The sequence below is a fragment of the Cebidichthys violaceus genome, unplaced genomic scaffold (genome assembly GCF_023349555.1).
Source record: "Cebidichthys violaceus isolate CVI_PGR_0920_01 unplaced genomic scaffold, fCebVio1.0.p SCAF_9, whole genome shotgun sequence".
Classification (NCBI taxonomy): domain Eukaryota; kingdom Metazoa; phylum Chordata; class Actinopteri; order Perciformes; family Stichaeidae; genus Cebidichthys; species Cebidichthys violaceus.
In genome coordinates, this window is record NW_027176975.1 from 13,335,877 (window position 1) to 13,360,278 (window position 24,402).

General features: G+C 41.5%; 2 protein-coding genes across 5 annotated transcripts in view; one reads left to right on the forward strand and one right to left on the reverse strand.

Moving 5' to 3' along the window:
- The window catches only part of LOC137866915 (transmembrane protein 132D), a 28,608-nt gene extending 19,867 nt beyond the window's left edge, over window positions 1-8,741 (forward strand). The window contains 5 exon segments of the mRNA XM_068703193.1: window positions 668-811; window positions 5,833-6,038; window positions 6,312-6,573; window positions 6,700-6,891; window positions 6,972-8,741. Of these exon segments, the coding sequence (XP_068559294.1) occupies window positions 668-811; window positions 5,833-6,038; window positions 6,312-6,573; window positions 6,700-6,891; window positions 6,972-8,288 (2,121 nt within the window). The 3' untranslated portion in view covers window positions 8,289-8,741.
- A 545-nt stretch (window positions 8,742-9,286) lies between these two features.
- glt1d1 (glycosyltransferase 1 domain containing 1) lies at window positions 9,287-24,320 on the reverse strand. Of its 4 annotated transcripts, XM_068703197.1 has the most exons (13): window positions 24,067-24,320; window positions 23,560-23,711; window positions 23,326-23,431; window positions 21,772-21,823; window positions 20,901-20,937; window positions 20,401-20,457; window positions 15,547-15,645; window positions 14,841-14,890; window positions 14,030-14,068; window positions 12,719-12,762; window positions 12,132-12,252; window positions 11,486-11,584; window positions 9,287-9,799 (listed from the first exon to the last, which is right to left on the reverse strand). In XM_068703197.1, the coding sequence occupies exons 1-13, from the start codon at window positions 24,132-24,134 to the stop codon at window positions 9,647-9,649; spliced, it is 1,077 nt and encodes a 358-aa protein (XP_068559298.1). In that variant the 5' UTR covers window positions 24,135-24,320; the 3' UTR covers window positions 9,287-9,646. The 4 variants fall into 4 exon arrangements, with proteins under 4 accessions (XP_068559298.1, XP_068559296.1, XP_068559295.1 ...); XM_068703195.1 differs by lacking the exon at window positions 14,030-14,068; XM_068703194.1 differs by lacking the exon at window positions 14,030-14,068 and having other exon boundaries at window positions 9,707-11,151.
- Window positions 24,321-24,402: the final 82 nt, after the last annotated feature.

The window sequence follows — 24,402 nt, forward strand, 5'->3', positions numbered from 1 at the left end:
CATACTTTGATTTTCCATGCATGCATATTAATGCACGTATGTACAAACACACACAGAGTGAGACAGAAATATACTACCACTATTCAGTACTAACAATAATTCATATCAATTATATTTTTATAAAAACGCTTCACCACTTGAAGCCACTTACCATGCAAGTCGCTGGACTCAAGGACACTCGGACAAGGGGACGCAGGGGATAAGGGGACCACTCTGCTTTACCTGCCACAGCAGCCCTATTTAATAACACATTGAGCATGAAAGAACAGGCTGTACTGTATATATGCAGAGATTATGCTTATTCCACATCCATGGCTCTAGCAATTAGATCATGTTTGAGCGGATATGACAGCGCTCTGAGGGATATACCTGTGCAGAAAAGTCCAAGATTAGCTTTCTATTCCATGAGGTGACCTGGCCAAAGGGGGACTGGCCTTCTCACCTCATCAGGATCACTGAGTCACACTTCATCGCCCCCATCTCTCCTGCCTTCCTCTACTTGCAACCCAAAGTGATCCCAAAAAAACAATTTTGCACTACATGAAATCATTAGCCAAATGTCTAATGTAAAATGACAACAAACCAAATTATTGTATGTTATTTGTTATCCGATGCGACTAAGAAATATGTACTGACTTGATGGCTGCTTTCGCTGGCCTCTTCGTAGGACACAGAGATCCTGAATACTGCTGTTCTGACTGGAAAGAAAGTGGTGATGCCTGTGAGGACAGTAGCTGTGGAAGAAGATGGAGTGGTCACTGATGTTTCTGACTACACAGACTGTAGCTCTGATGATGAAGATGTACTCAAGGTAGGATTTACTCCTCCTCCTCCTTGATACCCGCCACTACATATTGTAGAGGAAACAATAACCTTCTGATTTTTTGTTTCTTTGGTTTCCCACATTTCAATATTTATATTGCAGTGTTTTTAAAATGATTCAATTATGGGGATGTAAGGACTATGAAAAGTTAGGAGGTGAAATTGGTGTTTCTTTTGTGTGTGTGTGTGTGTTTTTTTTTTATACCTTTTGTAGTCAACCTTAATCACTTTCGCTGCAGAAGTATTGAGTGAAGAATGTTCAATCACTTCTGGTAAATGGTTAACTGAGAACAAAAACTTTACTAGCAGCCATAAATGGAAGAATGTGAGGCGTTTGTGTCTTGTCTGCCCACCCTAAAGCTCCCAGGCAGGAGGGCAATTTAGAGTGGCTGTTAAAAAAAGGCCCCATCGAGGCAAGGTTGGTTATATGTTTGATGGTAAGGACAGATGCAGACAAATAAGTTGTACCAAAGTCACCCCGGCTCTCCATCTCTTTTCCACACAGTAAAACAAACTATTAGCTGGGCTCCGACAACATCGGCCATCAATCTCCCGACAATGAACAACCACTGAGCTAAATCGCTCAAATGACCTCAGTCTGCCACTGTGCTCCCATCCAGTGACTTGCCACTTTTGTCCTGTGAACCTGAGCACGGCTGAAAAGCCGACTTTGATTATTGATGAAATTGAAAGTCAGGCCCCTGGCTGCTCAGGTCAGAGGCTGTAAGGACATTGTAGACAAAGAATATAGACATGCACTGGACTACAGCCAGCTAATGTTTTTTAGTTGTTTTTTTTACTAGTCAAATATGTCCCATAGCACATGAAGCAAACAACAAATGTCTCAGCTAATAATGTAGTATTCTGTTCAGAGTGTTGCTCCATGAGGAGATTCACAACACAGCAGTGGCGGGCCGTGCATTTTATACCTGGGCCTTCACTCGTAAAAATGAAGCTCAACACCTACAAATACACTAACTGCAGAGTGCAGATACTGTACATGAATACCCGCATGATGGGATGCGGCGTCATTAACGAACAATGCATATAGTCAAAATCAATTCAGCTAAAACACACATTCCGCCACACACTCAAGAGCACGGGCCATTCAAATATTATTCATATCAGAGGGAACAATATTACCCATATCATGAAAACTACACGATAGACAAATTAACACAGTAGTAAAGCTATCACTCCCTCCAGGAAATACACGACACCTTAGTTCTTGTTACTGATGGATTTATTTGTCTGTCAACACCGAGAGGGAAAATGAGTCCACTTGAAAACACATGAATCTTCAAAGTAGATCACTTAAAAACTTAAACTTAACTTTAACACTTTAACTTTAACACTTTGTGCAGAGTATATAGACCGTGGCCGCTTTGCGCGTTTTCTTGTTGCTGTGCATGTGTCCCCAGCACAACATAGGACGTAACAATAGTTCCTATCACATTTAAAACCAAACGAAAATCCATATTCATAAAAACAAGTTGTACAAATAATAATAAATAAACAAGCAAATTAAATAATGACAAATAATATTTATGGCAGTTAAAGCTACTGCAGTTCACTTACCAAAGCTGCCGTTCACTATTTAAAGACAAAGTCCATCCTGCTTTCTTTGTTAATAAAGAGTTTAATCCCACGGTTGTTGAGTACATCCGTGCGTTTTAGTTCCAGTAAGAAGTCCTTCTCGATTCATGGATGCCAGTGATGACAGTCGAGCCTCCCCAGTTGTATTTCCTGAATATGTTTTTATGCGTTTGAGGGCTGAAAATGTCCGCTCCACAGAGGCAGTAGATACTGGGATTGTCACCGCCCAACATGTCACGCTAGCCCACTGACCAATCACGTATGGCTAGGCCAGCTAGAATGCTCTGGCATGTCAAAAAATACGGCCAACATGTCAAACTAAAAATCTGATTGGTTGAAGACTATGACAATCAACGCTATCATCCCCATTTACTTAAACTACAAAGGGATTCACTTCTAAATCTGAAGGCCTCCAGGCAGATTTATTTTACTCAGAGACAACATAGAGGTGAAATCTGACTGGATAAGAGCTCTACTTAAAACAAGCTGCACTTGTGAAATAATTTTGTGAAAAATTATTATATAACTTTGTGATTCTGTCTAGGCCAGCAGAGAAGGCTTTGCTGGCCCTGATGGCCCACCACTGCAACACAGTGTATACCAGTGACGTGCGGTGAGGTTCGTGGCTGGTGAGGCACTGACTCTTTCAGAGTCAGATCTACAAATATATGAACCCAATAGAGTTGCTTAAATCACTATTCAATTGGCAGCTTGCACATTGACTAATGGTTGTTTTTCATATTTCATATCAGCATTCTTTACAGACACACACATAGGTAAGGTACATATTTGATTCCACCGGGAGCATGTGCGCTGTGATCCGGCTGCACATAGTGTTTTATTTTGGAAAATGACCGGATGCTCTATTCCTTATCGGTGTCTGACTTCCTGTCTGGGTCGATCTGCTCTGTGCAGCTTGACGCGATAAACCCGACCTGTGGGCTCCCGCACGCCCCCTTCATTGAGGCCGAGGTAGTGTTTGCCTCTCTGTGCTTTTTCACTGCGTTTTAATGTCAGATCAGCAAGACTAAATATGTTCTACACATATGTGAAATACATTACCTATTCTATGTAAAGAATGGACATATAATAAAAGTGTCAACAAATATTACAGTGTGTGCAGCAATGAGAAAGCAAAAGGCACGCGCTCAACCCAGTTAGTGGGGGATTCACAATCTGAGGTGAGGTGAGGCTCGTTGCTGCCTCACCTCGCGTGTCTCCTCTCTGTTTGAACAGGACATGCACAAATTCAGCGATTTTGATTATAAAAATGCTTGAAATGATTGGAATCATACAGAAATTACATTTATAGCACAGATCAGTAGAGACATATTAATATTTATTTTATTTTATCATTATTTGTTTTTTACTTTTCATGATGGAAGGTGAGGCTCTGCCTCCCCTGCCTCCCCTGACCGCACGTCCCTGCACAGTGTATACAGTAAGTGCACATATGTTAAGTCCTGATGGGTGTCAGTTATAACAAAAGTAGGACTACGTGAGGATGTCAAGCGGCTGGACTGAATCATTCTTTTCAACCCCGCAGTGTAGCCGTCTTTGCTGTTCTAAGCCTACAGTATAGCTCTCAGTGTATTTTCTCAGTGTATCTGACCAGAGAGCAGCTTCAGTCACAAATATTCCTTTAATCTTCTTAGTCTAAAAGCTTGACTCAAATATCTTTTCTCTTCTGGTGTGCCTGAAGAGTATCAAATCTGCTACTGATAGATGGGGAAGGATTTATCTAGAATGTTTAACTCATGTGACAAAACAAAACAAAAGTCTAATCTGTCGTGATGGAAAGCTTTTCCAAATGTGCATGAATGATGGAGAGAGTTAAAATGTGCATATTTAAGCATTCTCTTTGTCAGTTCAGGATTGAAATATTGACACTAGAACATTTTAAGCAGGGATATATTGAGCCTTGATGTCTACTTAGTTGATTAATCAGGACTTTTTATGGCGTGGAAATTTGACAAAATCTGCTGAACGTAATTTGCCCCTAATTTATTCTGCATACTCAAAAACTTATTTAACTTGTTTTATTTGCACAAGGAAACTATTGTCATAGTTGTGTCAGTCAAGCGTGCATTTCAGTATTTCTTTAAATGTATTTCTGCCCGTCTTTCATACTGTACCCAGTGATGAAAGTCAGAACCCATTTTAAACAAATATCTATTTTGACACCAAAAACACTCGAGGGATATTCTGGAAGGCAAAATGAGATTGTGACAAGGATGAGTAGGCGGATGACACTTTAAAATGGCATTCCCTTTGAACTGATGCTTCAGAATATTATTTGAACATGGCTCATGGAAGTTCACTGGAAGATGCCTCTCTGAAAAAGCAGAAAAGAGCAACGTGTCTTAGATCACGGATGACTGGTTGACTGCCTCCACACCAACAAAAACCCAACAACAACTCTAAAACAACTAGACGACTTCACTGGAACTAAATCAGTCCTCGTCTATTGTTCCATGCTTGCAATTTTCTATAACAAGCGCTCAGGGGCTTCAGCGTCACGTGTTGTAAATCTGCTATTTGGATATAAATCAAGCATAGGATTATTCGCAGGGAAGAGGGCATCTCAGCTAACAGCGAGGATGACACATAGTGATGTGGTCATTCTAAAGCTTAAGCTCTGGTCATGGGTGCAGGATGACTGATGCTCAGATGCACTGTCACAAGATGTCCCTGGGACAGCACATCTCCTCGCGAACTGTTGGGTTCACCCTGATGAGCACGCAAATCATTGCTATTTGTATTCCTCCGAAGGCTATCTGCCAAAGTCACTAGGTTTTTTTCTCCCCTGTGCACTTCCAGGGGCTGGTGACTGAATTGCAATGCTGCGTTAATTATCCAATTTGTTTAAAGCAGCGGTTGTAGAGAGGACCAAGGAAAACCTCCTGACTCATGTCTCAAAATGTCCATAAGATCTCTGAGCAGTCGCTCAAACTTGCCAGGGTCACCTTTGAAATCACGGTATAATGAATGCATTTGGCTGTGAAGGAGTGATGTTCAGTACTGCACTACATGATATTTTGATTAACATAAAATTGCAATGCTGCCTCTTCTTAACGCTTCGGACCGGTGATCATCGCAGCAGTTTATTACAGCTAGCTGACATTAGTATGGTAACACATGCAGTGCAAAACTGCTGCAAGGCCATTTGTTGTTGTAAGAATGGCCTATTTGTTAAAATAGTGACTTTTATGAGAATATTGTATTATTTCTTGTCATTGGTTGGATGACTGACTATCTAACTATCTCCTTCATTGACAACAATCTCATTCTGAGTTTGATGTAGACTGTTTACAGAAGCGTACTATACAAACTCTTTGATATTACTAGGGAAATTAAAATGATATTAATTTTCTGATGGATTGTTCCCTTTCTATATCATCTCTTTCCATCCAGGTGTCAGACAGGTGCGACTATGTTTTCGTAAATGGCAAAGAGACTAATGGCAAGGTGAAGTTGGTGGTGAACTTTACCTATAGCTACCTGAGTGCACAGCTCGAACTGAACGTGTGGATGCCCCGACTCCCTCTCCAGATTGAGGTGTCTGACAACGAGCTGAGCCAGATCAAAAGCTGGAGGGTACCCATACTAACCTCAAAAAGGTGGGACACACAAATAAACCACTTGTTTATCATAAAAACTCACCTTATTTGGTTTCTAGATGGGATTTCCAGAAGCGTCCTTGAGCCCCTACAAATCCAAATCATATCTTTCCCAAGGGTTTAGGGATTTGATTCCATTATATAATGTGCTGCAGTATCTCAATGTGATCTAATCAAGCAAAGAGACAGGCTTGAGTGATTGGACAATAGCAGGTCAAAGCATTTACCATGTGACAGGTGTGACTTCACATGTGTTTTGTTCTCATGTCCTAGAGCTGGCTGGAACAGTGAAGAAGACAGGAAGGGAAAGGGCTGCATGCTTCAGTTTCAGCACGCCCTGGTGCGGGTGCTAACTCACTTCGTGGCAGAGCAGGCGGACCCTCGGGATCCTAAGGCTTATTTCCTGGGCTCCGATTGGCAGGTGGATGTCACAAGGCTGGTTCGATACTTCATGAAGGTGGAGGACCCTCGAGTGGCTAGGCTGCAGGCAGGAAGGGTGCTGTCAGGACGAGACCTTGGGACCACCACCATCCAGGTAATGAACTGAACTACTGCTTGGATTAAGGGCTAGATGGGACAGTTTCTTTTTGTTTTACTTTGAAACTCATGAACTGAACTTGAGGCCCCCTAATTAATTTACTGTGTCTGATGTTTGTGACAGGTATTTTCTCCACTGTCTGACGCAATCTTGGCTAAGACAACTATCAAAGTCGTGGATGACAAAGTGACTATAACGGATTTGGGGGTCCAGCTGGTTACAGGCCTCTCCATGACTTTACAGCTCAGTACCGGAAGCAATAGGGCCATCCTGGCTACCACAAGCACTCAGGAGTTTCTACAGACCCCCAAACAGGTAACAGTCTGAATCCATTGAAATGTCTAAAAGAGGAGCAAAAGCACAATTACAATTTCTCCTGTTTTCTCTTCTTTCAGGAAGCTTTGGTCAGTGCCTGGGTGCAGTTCAGTGATGGCAACCAGACTCCTCTTGACATTTATGATCCGGCTTACTACAGAGTGACGGTGACATCTCTAGATCCGGGGGTGGTGTCAGTGCAGGGCACTCTTCCCACTGTGGTTGCAGAGGGTGAGGGCGAGGGAGACCTGGTCAGAGTAGAGATGTCCATCTGCGAGTCATGCCAGAAGTCCAAACGCAAAAGCACAGTGGCGGTGGGCAACGGCAGCCTCAAGGTCAAGTTTCAAGTGAACAGTCGGCGCCTAGGCAATGTCAATTACAGCAGCACTGTTAGCAACAAGGACAACGGCAGTGACTATGGAAACGATAGGGAAGAGGTGGGCAGCGAGAGAAAGCAGAGGGAGCCGTCCTATGGTCCTCCGCCACGCAGCTCAACCTTAGATAGAGAGGAGAGTGCCATGCAGAAGATCACAACCACGATCAAATCTACAGAACGAACCTCCATCACCAGCGGCAGCCTCGGAGGAGTGGGTAAGACCGGCAATTCAGGAAGCCCCGGCAGTCCTACCAGCTTGGTGAATATCAGCATGATGAACAGCCCAAGTGATGGCAGCAAAGCATATGGCTTAGACAATATGATAGTGGAGGATATGAGCAGTGTTAGCTTTACCAGCACTGTGAAGGCCCCTGGGAACCTTGTGAACTATAACTTCCCCAATAAAGTGGAGGTACCTGGGCAGGAGACAGAAGAGGTAGAAACCGGTGGTGAAGAAATGTTGGCCAACAGGCCGCTCACAGACTTGGAGATTGGCATGTACGCTCTGTTGGGCGTCTTTTGCCTGGCCATCTTGGTTTTTCTGGTTAATTGTATCTCATATGTAGTCAAGTTCAGGCACAAGAAGCCTCCCTCTCATGGCCAGGAGCCCACAGGGCACAGGCATGACTGGGTGTGGCTCGGCACAGACGCCGAGCTGGTGATGAGCGTGCCAGGCAGTCCTGTCCAGCAAGACTCCCAGACTACAACCACTGTCATAGACATTGGGCCTGATAAGACTTCCTCTCTGTCCAGAAGGCCCAGTTGCCTAGCCTCCGTCACAGACTCACCCCTCAGCTGCATGGGCTCCCTCAGGAGCAAACCTATGCACACCGAGTCCCTTCACTCACCCACCAGCAAGAGAAAGAGAGTCCAGTTCACCACCTTCTCCACTCTGGAGCGCCAGCATTCGCCACATCTCCCGCCCAGAGAGAACGGCTATGGCATCCACTGGGTTGGGAAGCAGGACAGTTGTGAAGAGGAACCCCAAGTGCCCATGGCAGAGGCTGGGGACCAGTTATAATACAGAGCCTGATCAGACCTCACATGTACAGTAGACGTGGCTTTGATCACCTCAATGCCTTTGTCAACAATAACTGTCTAGAAAATGTGATTTTGGAATTTCCCCCCCTTCTACATTTCATTACCTATCAAGGCCTTTTACATGTATATGTACTGTATATTATTGTTAATATTGGAGTGTGGATGCGTGTTAGATGGTTGACCAGATGAGACTCTTATTTACACGTTTAAAGCCACCAAATGTTGCATGTGGATATCAACTTCTCAAACGTTTTTGCACTCACATGCTGGTATACACAGTATAAAAACACACGTAATAAGTATCCCAAACAACAAAAACAATTAATTATTTACGAGTTATAATTCAGAACTCAGTCTGACATATGGGTTTTACCAAGAATGTGGCTTTGATTTAACATTCTTCTAACTGAAATGGATGTGCTATTATGCAATATCCAAGACCCCTTTCTTTGTATATTTAAGTCTAATTTTCATTTTATTTTTCATTAAAACACTATGGTCTTGAATATTTACTTTTACTTTTTTTCTGCCAAGTACCTACTTTAAAAAAGAAAAGAAGCATATGATCTCTGATAATGTAAGTTATTGATGTTCATCAATATTGTGTCTAATGCTTATTTTACAGTTGCAACAAAAACATTGCATACTGCAAAGCTTTTGAGAGAACATTCACGTTTTCTGAACCAGCCCATGCCCCAGCCTGATGCCAAAATCAACCTTTGTAACAGCAAATTACAAGAACTCTTTGTGGCCCTCTGCCCTTTAAACCAATTGAGTTTTTGCGGGGCCCTTGAATGAGTGCAAAAAAAAATAATTAAAAAATAATTTGGTAGCATACAGACTGGAACAGTTTTAGCAAGAGTAGATAAGCTTATCCACTGCATTTGAGGGAAAATCAAGATTTAATGGCACTTTCAGAATGTTAAGTAAGTAATCAGATCAAATACATTTTCAGTTCAACTACACAAAAACAACCAATGGAGCTGTTTGCCTCTTTTATTAAGTAGAATGAATAAACAGAGAACACATTCCTTTTTATATTCATACCAAACCATAAATAACAGTACTTCATCACTTTCAAATACATAAAATATATTAACAAGACAACCATATCTACTCTGGGTCTTTGGTTCAAAGTGTTCTGCGGCATAATTTCAATCTGGCAGAGCAGATAAAATAGGATTATTTTGTACAGTGTCTTTGTAGCCTGATTTCTTAAAAGACTGGCAGTAAAGACATTTGTGATGATTTAACCTATAAATAAACCGGTGTTATGGCCCACTCTCTGTCGCTGCAGTTCCTGAGAAAGTACACAGAGTGGGGTTGAACGCTGTGACCTTACGCTAAGAGCAGAGTATCCACCAGCCGCTGGTAGGTTTCTCTCTCCTGTTTCAGGCCGTGATGCTCTTCCACGTAGAGTTTTCCATTCCTCACCACTCTCTCTCTCAGCTCATGATCTGACAACAGCCTCTGAGATTGATGCACAAATTCCTGGCAGGGATAAAAGCAAAACGAGTCTCATTTACTGCCAAATGCCACTTAAAGCTTGCCATTGAAGTTGCCTGAAGATATGTTTTTTTTTTTAAAGCATGAAAGATCATCCAAAGCACGAGAACAAAACTCAGATAAGAGCCTGTGAGCTGATTAGTGAATACTTCAAAAATGTCTGTACATTGCCAAAGGATGGAGATATTTGTGGCTCCAGATTCACACACGGCTGTCCAATAGACCTTTTCAGTCTATCCTAATAGCTGCCACCTCTCATTTGCTTATGGCAAAAACAAAGTGACTGATACAGTTTAACAATACTTACACACCAGCTGTCACAGGGACACAGGAGGGGAAGATGGGGATGAAAATGAGATAATTAAAAAATGAGTAATGGCGTCATCGCTGAGTATTGACTGAGATATGATGCATCCACATGGCATTCTGAATCCTAGCTGCTCATCTGTTGGCCCAGCGGACTGAAAGAATCCTCCAACAAAATGAAGTCAAAGTGCTTTGAAGTGTTCCTGCAACATGGCAGCCAACACTTGCTGAAGAAGAGAGCCAATGGGCACACAAAGTTTCAGCCACTGCCAGTCAGCAGGCCAATTCACTTTACTTTATTCAAGTGATGTGATTATGTCTGGAGCGGCTATTGATAGGAAAAGGCTCCTCTGTATGGCCATATGAGAGCTATAAATCCTCTGCAACTAGATTAAAGCTCAACTTATAAACAGCACGCTTATAATCATTTCACTCTTATTGCAAATTATAGAGCCAGCCAGGAAGTGCCATTTTTCTCTTTAAAGCTTTTAAGTGCTGGTGTGTTTCTTTCTTTTGACACATTTCTTGATACCTCCACTCCTCGTGTAATTACATTGAAGACTTAAAGAACCAGAAACATTGTCAACGCAGACAAAGTCTTTGAGTGTGATCCAAAAGTTTTTGAATGAAAGAGTAGCACTGACTGCCTATCCGTCCTGGCTGAGGTCGTGGTTTATCCAGCCCAAGTCGCTACAACCATCTGTGAGAGCTTCGTCCTGGCAGCTGAGCTGAACACACGTGACCCCCCCCCGGAGAGGACTTATCTCCACCCTTACAACAACAACATCACGCAAGAGCATGGTGTCTTGACAGCACCGTGCTCAAGCCCTCTATCAACGAGCCCCTAACCCATATTTTCTTTTGCATCAAACCTCATTATATATCAGACTGAAAAGCTCCCATGGGAGCTCCTCACTTTGCACTTTCCTGCATGCTGCCGTGTGTTGCATCACCACATAGTAATGTGGTATCTTCGCTTCGTCCCTGAAGGCTGCCCTTTTTGATCCTAATCCAAGCACCTGGGGAAACATCTGCTCCTTTTGTTATATTTTATCTGCTTAGATTGGAATAATGATAAGAATTTAAAGTACAAAGTTTTACATAATGATGTAAAGTTTCCTACTTCAAGCTGTGAGACTTTTTAAAAGATATATCTATGCTAGGAAGGGGACATACCTAACCTTCAGTTATCCGGATACAGTGCTTTAATTCTACCTACAGTATTAGCAGTAAGCACTTTTCGGGCTGGTTGAGGTGACAGGAGTAGCTGTTGGCTAAGGTATATATGCAGTATATCCTCTCTGTAGTCCATCAACACTGTCAATGTGACAGCTTAATGGGGCTTAACACATGTGGTCACCATACCTGAGGAGACGAGTACAGCAGGCCAGTGAACTCATGGTGCACTACGGCTGCATTTCCTGGGATGTCCCTGGCCAACACAGGTACCCCGAGATCCATGGCCTGTTGGTGCAGAGACATTAAATGCTAATTCACTCTGTCATCATAAAAAAACAAACAACTAAGCACCTTGAAAGTTGTACAGCTCAGCCCTTCTGCTCTTCAGTGCCTTGGTTTACTTACAGAATGATTAATCTGTATCTGCTAATACATTCAGCAGGTTGTAGAGTGAGAACATGCTAACATACTAATCAGACTTTAAGCCCACTGTGGATTGTCTTAATCGACTGTGTTTAAAAGAGATTAAGTGGATTTGCAGGTTTTACTCACTCAGGAATGGGAGTCAAGCAATTAATTTGGGTAATTGTCCCTGAAGTGGTCAGATAACATTGTAGCAGAGCAAGAAACAGCGAGATAACAACTCCTGTAAATATTCACTCAGTTTCACATTTTTCTTATGGGCTTTGGATGGCAAATTCTCATTTTACATTTTGATAAATTACCACTGTGTGAGCTATAAAAAGATACAATTGTGATTAGCAGCTGAATTACTGAAGTCAGGAAGGACATGCTATTGTCCAGTTACCCATGGGCCCCGCGAGATGTTTACCTCCAAAATGGCCGCTGACATGCCCTCTGAGACGGAGCTGTTAACCACGGTGAAGCACCTTTTCATGGCAGCATGAAGCTCCCGTTGGCTCCTCTCCTGGGCCAAGAAGACCCCTGCTGTTCTGCAGAAGCAGCGGCAAAGCTCAGTTCTGCATGACTCAGGGCTAACAGAGGCGTGAATGATGCTAAAGGGCAGTGACAGGCTCAGGGAAGGAAACACAGATGTGGGACATGCACATAGAGTCCAGGTAAACCAGAGAGGGCAGCTTCCTGCCGCAAAGAGTATTGTTGTGGTGTTGTGGCCCTTGGCAAAAAACTGAAAAATCAGCTAAGACTTAAGAGTGGGAGGACAGATAAAAAAATAAAGAGAGGATCTTGGTGCTACCCTAAGATTTTCATTCTGTTCACATTATGTGAAGATAAATGTGAGCTAAATTTGCTTAGATATTTTCTTGTGCCACATTGGATAAATAGTGAGATAAGCAGTCTTCAAATTTCTTGCAGGAGGAAAGTCTTGATTGTCAGATCTCAAGTCTCCTTTAATAGGATGTATAACTGGTAAGGAAAACCCAGAGAAAGAAAGCTTACTTTTTAGCAACAGCTTCCACTTCAACAGTAAACACAGGATCGATCTAAGGGATAGAGAGAGAAACATTACAAAGACAAATGAAACCTGCCAGCCATGACTTAATCTGAAGGATGGAATACAAACAATGACACAATTAATCATTTATATCAAGAGCAAATCATTCTCTGTGAAATCCTGTATTTTCAGAGATTGGGGTCAGGGTGGGGTGGGTGGCCAATCTGATTAATTGCAATGTGGGATTTGTGTGCATTAGCATGCCCACAGAAAAGTCAAAGCATAGCAATTTAGGTCAAAGATGCTGCCAAGCAAGCTTCTACTTCTCTTGCATTTTATAGCTCATGGAAATTCTAAATGGAATCTGCTTTAAAGCATGTCTGCATTAAAATCAAAGTATCTAAACTGAGAACAAATGTGTATCCTCGTGTAATCTGGGATTTAGCAGCCATTGTACAACCAGCAGGGGATAGATCACGATAAAGGCTGTATTAACAAACATAAATGATTTAAGCACTGCACTGATTCTGTTCACCATTTCTTGGTGAAACTGAGGGGAAGGACGGACGTGGCCAGTCAGAAGGGGAAGGCATACACTATGTATGTATGTATGTATGTATGTATGTATATATATTTAAATTCTTCCGGTGAATCTGTCATTCCTTTTCTTTTTTTTTTTTCTTTTTTGCCACATTATTTTATTAAGCAACTAATATTTGATGAAAAAGCCTGCAAATATCCCAAGATCTAACATTACATTTTTAGAATAATCTTTATATTTGTTTTATTCAATACTAGAGAATATGCTGCACGTGGTGCTTGATAGAGCCCAGTTACAGAGGAGTGAGATGTGTCATCACTGACAAACTGACCTGAATTTTCCTCTTAATGACAGATGTCGTGCAGCCAGAGTGCTTATTACTAGAATGTAGTAGCAGTGGATTTATAGTACGTCATGACAGCCTGAGCAAAGCATGTCTCATTCTCCATTTGTATTTTTAGGAATTAAGGTTCCTTCATTAAACCTATAGCACGATGTTTAAAAGTGGAATCCTAAAGTTATCGAGGGAAAATCTGGCGGTCATACAAATGTTTGTTATAATGATAATATATGGCTTTTCATTTCTCAAACAAACAAACAAACACACTTTCCCTGTGATTCAGGGGTGTCGAGATGAATCACACGGCTGCGCTTCAACTGAACCATTTCATCAAACAACAAAGCATAGCGGACAAGAAGCGGCAGTCAGACAGTGTATAAGCCCCTGGCCATGTCTAATTGAGTTGTTTTTGAGCAACTCTAAAGCAGAACATACCTTTTGCCTGACACCACTGTTTGAAAGAAAGAACAGATACTAAAATACTGTATATTGGTGTCATATCAAAGCAAGTCAGGGGGAGAAAAGACAAAGACAAACACACAGAGAAAACAACGAGTGAGAGCCTGGAAATGAAACGGCGGGGAAAAAAAGGACAGTTGTAAGAGCAGTGAGGTTGATGGTGTTTACTGGGATATAACTTTACTCTAACAAGGTGCAATCAGTCAAAGCGTTTACAGTACATGTATAAAACTCCCTTCTCTGATTTGACTGCCTGGCTGGCTGGTTGATTTATGAATATCGTCAATTATAGCTGGCTGTAAGAGTTCAAATGTTTTTTTTGTTTTTTTTTCAATTATTTGACGAGCTTGACATGAAGCCGTGGTGCCTGTACAAGTGCAGTTGTCTTCAGGTATGATACACAGGACAAAAGCATGATAGTGTGGGACAGGGGGACAAACTGCTTTGGCTGCAATTCATACCAGCACCAGTCCAGATATATGCCTATCCTTTAGTATTAAACTGAGATAGCTATTTACAGGTCAAAGGCAAGTGCTAAACTGGAGAAATAATGTATCAAGCAGTCAGCCAGTAAGACAAAAAGAAGCAGTAACCGCTGCTGCTGTCCCTCACCCTGTTTGCAGAAGATTGCCTTTTCCTCCCAGCGCTGCCTGTTAATTCCAGCTAAACAGCTAAAGCCAGTATCTCTGCTACATCCAATTACCGGCCGCTTGAATTCCCTGAGAAGGTTTCTATTTCGACAGCACTGTACAGAGGGAGACACATGGCAGGTATAATGTGTACTTACCCGTGGCCCAATCATGACCAAGACATTCAGCGGGTTCTCACGATGCCACTCTGAAAGACGCAAAATTAAAGTCATGTAAACAAAAACACAACCGTTCGAGGAAGAAATGAACAGCAGCAGCATCAAAGCTGTGTTTGCATGACATTCTTACATCCAAACAACTAGTTCTCCTATTGGGCTGAAACACCATTATACAATTTGAAGATCCTCTAATCACTTTGTGCTAAGGAAGTCACATACAATAAAAAAGGATTTAAAAAAAAAAAGGAACCCACTGATGCTGCAAATCAAAGGCAATCTCAAAGTTGAATATATTAGATACACAAGATATATAACATAGTTCTCATAAAGAGAAACAGCATAACAGTAAGGCTCAACAAAATAACACACGGCATACTGTCTTTGTCGAGCCTACATGAGCTGTCAGGAGAATCACATTGCACTTTCACATAAATGTTTTAATTATCTGAAACTCAACCGCAGAGATCTTACTCCATTCCTAATTGATGAGGACACTGCCATTGCCTCTACCACAGGCTAGTACAGAAAAGCAGTCGGAAAGGCTTTGCAATTTGGGAGTTTACCTGACATCTGAACTTGCTGAAAACATGACAGCAAGAGATAAACCCCCCCCCCCCCCCCGACGATGTGTTTGTCTTGAGTTTTTCATTACCAGTACATACACTTTATAAAATAGATGGTATACCTGAAAAAACCTCCACCAGATAGAGGGGGTCCTTGACTCTTCTGAGGCCACAGACCAACAGGAAGACACGCAGCTCGTCCACATGCTCACTGCTTACACCTGGAGAGAAGCCAGCACAATATCAAAACACTGCATAATGAACGTCCCGAGTACGTCAGCAGATAATGAAAGCAATACATCACCCAAGGTCATGAGGAAAATAAGACAGCAGTGACTAATGTACTCACACAATTCTCTGATCACAGTTGTAACATTCAGCAGGGAAATAGACTGCTGAATACATTGGAAGGTTGCAGCCTAATCAGTGTGTAATATGGCATTACAACTACAGAGCCACAGTGTTTGGGTGACAATTTGCTCACTGAACAGCCTTAGAATAAAATTTGCTAACCCATCATCACGCTGACAACATCAGACTTTTTGAAAACCTTGCTGTAATTGAGAGGGAGTGCCACTAAATCGTCCGTCTCTTTTCCCGGATCATCCAACCTTAAATCCAGAGATTAGTCAGAAACTGGCAGGCAAACAACTGTGCTCACTGCCAACAACTACTGTTCCGCACCTGACCTCCCAAAAGCAACAGATGCAAGTCCTGACCCCGACGACGCAGCCCTGCACTTTGATGATGGCAACACACACACTTGAGTGTAAGTCTCTGACTTAAATAGAGAACAACATACTTCTACTACTACTATGAAGTATCTATTGTGGAAATCACCTTCACAAGTGCCTAGTGGACAGAGTAGCATCCTCACAATGAAAACGCAAACATGTTTATCATCAAAACAACAAGAGTTTGTGGTATGGAGACTGCACAATCACACAACACACAGAAACATCGAGGATCTTTTATTACCACTGATGAGAGCAGCGTGTTTTGCTCAGCGCTTCATCAGGCTCATGTTCAAGCTGAGCAAAAGCAATCTTGCAGTTACCTGAACCTCCAATCCGGATGAACATGCTGTGCTTTTTATCTGTTTTCTTCCACTAACATGCTGATGTTCAGTGGGTATAATGTTTACCATCTTCGCCATCTTATTTTGTGTTTCAGCATGCTACAGCACATAAGCTACAGCTGATAGGAAGGTCACTAGCCTTGCAGAGTCATTAACCAAAGTGAAATGAAATGTTGACCTGATGATGGTGCGAGATGGAAAGTTAAGAGATCACCAAAATGATTACATTTATCCTAAGGGGGACACTAATGTCTGTACAAAATCTCATGACATTCCATTCAATGGTCTTTCATTTAAAACCACAGATGTCCACCTCATGGTGTGCTAGAGGAAACGTTAAGGAATCATAAGTCAATGGGATATATCATCTGGCGACCATGAATGTTTTGTGGCTATTCATCCAGTAGATGTTAAGATATTTCACTGGATAAGTGGAAATTTTGACCTGCTTGTGCACTAGAGGAGGAGTTGGAGATCACCAATGTCAGGGGGCTTGATCCTCTGGGGACCATGAATATCTGTAGTTGTTGTGACAGGATGTTCCATCAGTTTTGAAGCCGTTATGCCCAGTTCTTTACAACGCCAGAGAAGGCAGTCATGGTTTTATGTAGGCTTAAATTGAGGTTGGTGTAAAGGCAACATTTAAAGGTCACGGTCTACTGGCTAAATATAAGAACATATAATATTAAAACAAGCAGATGTAGAGAGATATTTTAACATTTGAGGGTTACCCAAGTGTCAGAAAATACATTTTTAATCCCTAACCTTTTATGCTCGACAATGATCCAAATGGATAAATCCTAAATGGTGAGATAGTACTGATTGCAGTGTTGAACCAACATTTAAGGGAAGCACAAAATAAGCCAATAATAAAAATGTATTTTGAAAGTGTCTGTGACAAACAGAGAAACAAACCATTTCGAAAATAATACCAGACACACACGATCACGTGCTTAGAGCATAGTGACAGTTGAGTGAAATCCCCTGCTGCCAGATAAGCCCAGATCAGGAGGCTGAGGCAGCTCTTTTAATGCTATTAAAGCATCTTAAAATGACAGTGTGGAGTCTGGGCAATGACCCTGATCCTAGGAACCGATTGTCAAAAAAGCTCTTCATCTGCAAGAAGTATCAAACATCCCCGCATTGATTCACAGGATGAGAGAGCGTGTCAGCTGAGGGAAACAAACATGTCACTACCTCGGAAAGATATGCAGGAGGAGGATAGCTGGAATCATACAAGAGCACAATATGTCAAAATGAGCAAGAAATTCAAAGAAATAATGATAAAAAAATATCCTTTTGGATCCAACGACGCAATTTATCTTTCCTCGGGGGAGAAAGACAAATTTGTACAAATCATCAGCTGTGCCAGCAGCACTCTTTTCTTTCTCTGTCTTTGCAGTTCTGTGACTTCTATGCAAAACACATTTTTGTTCGTTTGCCTTTGATTTCAGAAGGGTATTCTGAAAACCCCCCTAATGCTTTAATCAGTATGTGTGCGCACATGGATGTGGCAGCACATATCTATCTGAAGAGCTCCTATTAATCTGTAGTGTGGCACAGGGTGAGACAGAGAACAGATACTGTAGGGACTGAACAAAATAAAGAGGTTTTGATAATCAACCTTTCGACTGAAATCCAGAGAATGTTTTAAAGCAGCTAACAAGCTCCTAAGAGAAAATAGTTTGTGCCCAGTTTGCACGCGTTTGTCCCAAATCGTAGAAGTCAGAAGAACTTTGGCTAGTTTCCTTCTCTCCACATCAGGACTACATGTTCAGATAAGCCAGATATCCGAGGAGAGAGACATGTTTTTGGTCAGCCAAGATGACTAAATGAATAATGCATTACTTACAATTATATAAAACGGAGCTTGAAACAACGCCAAACTCATCCATGTAATATATTGACCGAGGAACACAAGGCCACTTCAACGCATTATATGCCTGCTATGGCACAAACCCTGTTCTCTAATCATGTTGCCACACTGCAAGGTGTTAATAGGCATTACACTCGACGCCTAACCTCGTCCTTTGATTTTTAATTAAATTGAAATCATACAGTCTTCACTGAAGGCTCCCTGCGTCATTTATTCAATAATCATACTATCCCTTGAGGATCAAGCAGCTGGACAAGGTGACAACAGACCCCCTGATTGTTCACTCTCATCCGTCAGTGACTCAAAGCGTCACAGTGCTGTTCTTCATGTTTGCTCCTATCCAGCAGTGGCCACAAACATACACCAAGTGGCTTTCATGGGACTGACAGCTTCCGGATCGCAGTGGTAAAGTCTGTGGAGGGTACATGACACCCAAATGATAACACAGACGCACACATGCAGTACCATCATGTATCTTAAGTCTGCTTCTATGTCCACTGACGGAGGTCTTTTTACAGTGTGCAACACAGGATGTATTTAATCCAACTACTCAAACCTTGACACACCTTCATTAAACAGCCTTTATATAAAACTGCTTTTAGTAATGATTAATTTATGTCACAACAGAACACAGATTGCTGCAGGAGTCTCTACTGTCAGACTGTGCTGTTGTTTGAGGAAAACTAAAACATTATAAAAATGGTTGCAGAAGGTAACAAAGCAGGTCTTTAAAAAGGTCAAAAGGAGGACAGAAAGACGACCTAATGACAACTAAACAATGATCCTTTCTTCAGTTTTATGATAAGAAAAGAAAATTTACAACAGGAGGATCAGGGGTCGTCTTTATTGCATACAAACAAATACAAATCCAGAGCATGCTTCCTTGTCAAAGCACTGCGGTGATAACACTGTGGCAACATTCTTTTACAGCTGATGTTAAACCCATCTGACCCACAATCAGACAGCACATGCGCAAAAACTGTTACAATGTTTACAGCACTAAAAGCAACCATGAGTCAGATCACAGTGCTTTCATCACATCACTGAGGGAAAGCACAATAGATGTGACTCCTATTTCCAGTATAACAAATGGAGAAGTGACTGCGGGCAATTAGTATTACTCGCACTGGTTGTGAGGCGTGGGTGAAAAATGGACCCGGGTCGGAGAGCTATTAATCAATTGGCGCTCTCTGTATTCAACGTTGCTCTATATGAGCACTAATGTACCTGGGATGGACATCATCTTGCAATTGCAAAAGTCTGGGCTGTTTGTGGAGAGGATGCTCGGAGTAACGGTGCATATTTACTGAGCTATTCAAATGGGAGTTGGAGGACTGGAGGAGAGAAGGGAAAAGGAAACTCTGGACTCCCTGACCACCACATTGATGCAGTGAACATAGCACAGAGTACATTTATGTTCTCTGATTGGTACTTTTCAGGTAGAGGTTGTATGAATGCATTCCCCATCATGCTCCCAGCGGGGGCTCCACTGCACTGCACAATCTATGACTAATAGTGGAGGAAATGAGAGGAGGGCGCAGTCTAGAATATGGCAGAGGGCATTCATGTTCAATACGACAAACTGTTTCAAATAAATGCCACATCTGTGTATGGCAGGTCAAAATGAAACCAATACAATTTTCCAGGAAGCTTGAATTTCAGTGTGGAGTTAATAATGCTTAGACCAGACTGACTCAAAAAATTAGACTTGCCAATAACAAGTTGTTGTTGAAGAGCATAACATATTAAGCTAAAAAAACCTGTATATTCAAAGTATGACAAATACCTACCACAGTCATTTCAAAACGTATGATTCAGCCCTGCTATGAAAGGGTCAGTACACTAAAAAAACTAAAACTAAATAGGATCTGCAGACTTCCCTCAGAATAGCTTATAGTCAAATATTTTCTACTGAAGGCAAATAACAAACTAAAACAAACTGTCCATAATGAGGCCTGTGGATGATCAAGTCTCCCATTAGACAATAGCTGGAATGCCAACCAATTGAAACAGTAATAGTACCTGAGCTCCTCAAGAATTCAGCCCAGCAGAATTTCTCACTCACTTCCGTCTGGATGCCTTTAAAATGACACAGACAAGTACAAGGCACAGTCTTCATGTTAAAGCTTTTACTGTACATCAATGCCAGCTGTCAAAACAGATGTATTTAAAAACATTATTGTGTGTGGTTGATGTCAAAAGCACTTCAGCGTGACCGCTATCTAGTGACAAGCATGAGAGCTAAACTTTCACTGGTTAGGGATCAGTCATGCAGCTGGTCCACGGCTCTCCTCTAATCTATGGAGGGACACTATTTGCCAAACAAGGCTACTGGTGGGAATCAACATGTAGGAGTGATTCGGGCTGTCCTAGATGGCGCGGTGGCCATTGGCAAGAGCAAATATAACTCTGTACTGTAGACAGCATGATAATGAAGGAAAAAAAAAATGTCAAAGCTGATTTAATGCAACAACTCAATGGCAAACAGTGTCAAGCGAGGATATTCCTCCTGCAGAGCTTACCTTGGGGCTGGACATAGATTTTACTGCTCTGGGACAGCTTCAGGGAAAGACATTGGGAAATTTCTGGTTAAAACACATACAAAAACATTGATACATAAGTGTTTTTAAATCAATCAGTAGTTATTGGTAGTGTTTGTTTATACAAATTACACTTGATTACTACCAACCTTTGGTTGCCTTTTCTCTTCTTCTCACACAATAGAAACAGACAATTAAAGCTTGTTGTCCTCCAAACGTATTTAATTAAAATCCAAACTTTAAAAGAAACTCCGGAAAGCGGTTGCTTAGATAATGGGGGTGCTACAAAATAAATCAGAGGGGATGGAAAGGAAATTGACTGGATGCTATCACACTAGATTCATCCCCTATGTGTATTTTCTGTCACAATAAAAAAGTGTGGCGATGCCTCTCAGTGCCTGTGCTGTCGGCCGGCTGTCAGCACTAAATGGCAGAGATAAAGTATGCCCCTCGCCTCAATCTGCGGCCTACGGCTGGAATCTAATCTGAAAATAAAACACGATAATATTGTTTTAATGCCAAACTATTACAGGCCAGGGCAGTATATAGTGTTTGTATAGTAAGAGCCCTTCTGTTGTATTTATTGAAACTGTCAGGCTTCTGCTGTAAGCCGATGTGCCGTAAAATGCAAACAAAAAACTTCTGCCCTCACTACTTGATTTTTCATATTAGCTGTGTAATACAGGGGTCAATGTTTTGTTTATGTTGAAATATTACTTATGACAGTCAGTTAGTTGCTTCAGCATAGCAGGCAGTCATAAGCATATTGAATTAGGCACACACACAGCTATATGTCACATGATATAGTGGTTTGCACATGTGACTGTTAAAATACAAAAGAGTATAATCATACCAAAAATAACTCTGCCTCTTCTTTCAGTTTGTCCGTAAATGCAACCGCAAACCTGATAAAAAAAAGAAAGAAAAACTTCATTATCACCCCTTTGAAAACCATTTCTGTTAAACAAGAACTTACATTGCTGCTGTTCTAGCATTTTACAAGCAGTGACAATTTGGCAACAAGAGTAAAACACAAAAGTCTCCAGGCTACAGCTGAAGGAGAGGAACTGCTTGTGGTTTGAAGGCAAAGGATTTAAGGATGAATACACCAAGAATACAAAGAGGAAAACAAAGGGAATGTAGAGCAAAGAACAGTGAGGAGATATTAATTTGCGTGCATTATTAAATAGGCCAACGGGCTCAGAGTGGTGACTGAATTTTATGATCAAGGTTTGTGTGAGAAGGCACTAGCAGTGGGAGGTGCGCGGATTTAGATGTTTGAAGTTGTTTTGAGACTTGAATCTCCCCCGTTCTCTCAGAAGGCAATTATCCCCTTAGATTTACTCGATGGATGCCCTACCATCTACTGCATTTTCATCATGATGATAACAGAGACCGAGTCTGTTGTTAGGGCACAGGACAGGATATTGATAAGCCTGTGTGCACGTTTCAATGTTAAACTAGGGGAGAAGAGAACGCGCAACCTGCACAGCCGGGGTTGGCCTGCATGTGTTCAGCCTCATGCTTTCATGCCAGTACTCCAGGCACTGGAGGATTTTACAGGGATCCAGTCTTTTTCTCCCCAAAAATAATTGATACCCTGTAGACAATAAGATTTAAATGATTTCCAACAATTCAAGTAATAGTGAAAATTCTCTTTAATATTTTTTTAAATCGTCATGCAATTGTTATATCTACATTACTAGAAGGATGATTGCTTTAGGCCACATTAACAGTGATTTATGGCAAAATTCAATTAATTCCCACTGGTCACACATGTGACAACAACTTTGTTTTAAGCTTCTAAAGCAATAAAAGATTTGTTATTATGTCTCAGACTGAAAATCATATGGTTAAAGAAATTAGAGGTTGTCTTGATTTCATATGGACAAGTTAAGTTAAGGTGTAAATGGTCGCATTTACTTCCTGCTCGTACTTCAGGACGGTGACGTCTGCATCAAACCTCTATAAAAGGAAGTAAGTAAAACACGTTGTGATACATTGTTGGCACATTTGGCACTAATAGTCGATCAAGTCTATTAATGATTTATTAAGACGACTGTGCAGCCACATTTCTATCACACTCACGACACATAACTTGTTCAAACAGACTCAAAAGATAACATGTCACATGTTGTTAGTTAGGTCAGTCTAAAATAGTGGTTATTAGCATTATAATAGTTATCCAATATATATATATATATATATATATATATATATATATATATATATAATATACTATTGTGTATAATTATTGTGCAAATTGTGACTGCAGTTCTCCACAGACAGAACACCACACATATTTTCATAAATTTTTCCAAACACATTTTAGAAAAGATATATATTTACCTAATTTGGAGTTATTCGGAATTAAATAGGTTAAAATAGTGGTTTGTAGCAACATCACCTGGCTTTCAGTAGCACCTGCTCCATAACCACACGCTTCTGCTCAACTTTCACATCTTCATTTATATCCGTTCCGCCAAAGATAACGCCAAAGGGTACTTGGATGTCTGGTGTAAAGGTTAGACATAAAACAGAAAGGTCCTGACATTTTTGAGACAGGTAGCAACTTGTAGGTCCAAAAGTATGTTGACAAACAAGATAAGTGAATAGATCATACAACAGCAGGGATGTTTACCTAAGAGAAGGCTGCCTGCTCTGAGCAGATGAATGGCCAGTGCACCCTCAAAGGGAGGATGTCGAGATATTAGATTTGCCACCTCAGCAGGAGACTTAAATGCTGCTGCATCTCTGAGCTCACAAGTGTGTCCTGCCGATTCAATGTGGGATCTAGAATAAAAGAAACATAACTATGGATGGCAGGTTAAGTTACAAACATTACAAAAAGCCTTGTTTTACCATCATCAAAAGTTGTGTTGGTGTCTTGCTGTTTTTCTACCTACAGCTTCAACTTCCTGAATCATGTTCTAGCTGATGTACTAAAGCTACTGTGCAGTAAGATACGTAGTTGAATCATGTTATAACTCATTTACTACAGCCATTAGGCCATTGTACAGTAAAGAAGCGCTATTTTGAGATAGCTCTGGCTAACAGTCAACTAACTATTGCCTCATATAGGCCTCACCAGGTAAATACTCATAAGCAACAGCTGTTGGAGCTAGCACTTAGCAACAATGCAAATTACCTTATTCTCTCAGCTGTAGTGTGGTTCCCAGTTTTGGGGCTGAGACAAGCAAGGAAGAGTAATTTCATATCTTCACTACGGGCTGGTCTGACGAGATAACAGGTCAGTTAGCGTGTACACATTAGTGAAAACCAGGTGGCAAACTGCAGCAAGCTGAGTGTCAGTAGGCTCGCTAAGCTGAGCTCCTATCACATTTCCTGAACCCATGCCTGCAGATCACACATAGAGCAAAGCTAGACGCGAGCGCCACTTGGGTTAGCTCATCGCTTGGCAGCTCACACCACGCTTGAGATGTTTACAAGTCCGTCTGCTAAATGATCCCCTGGAAACACATGA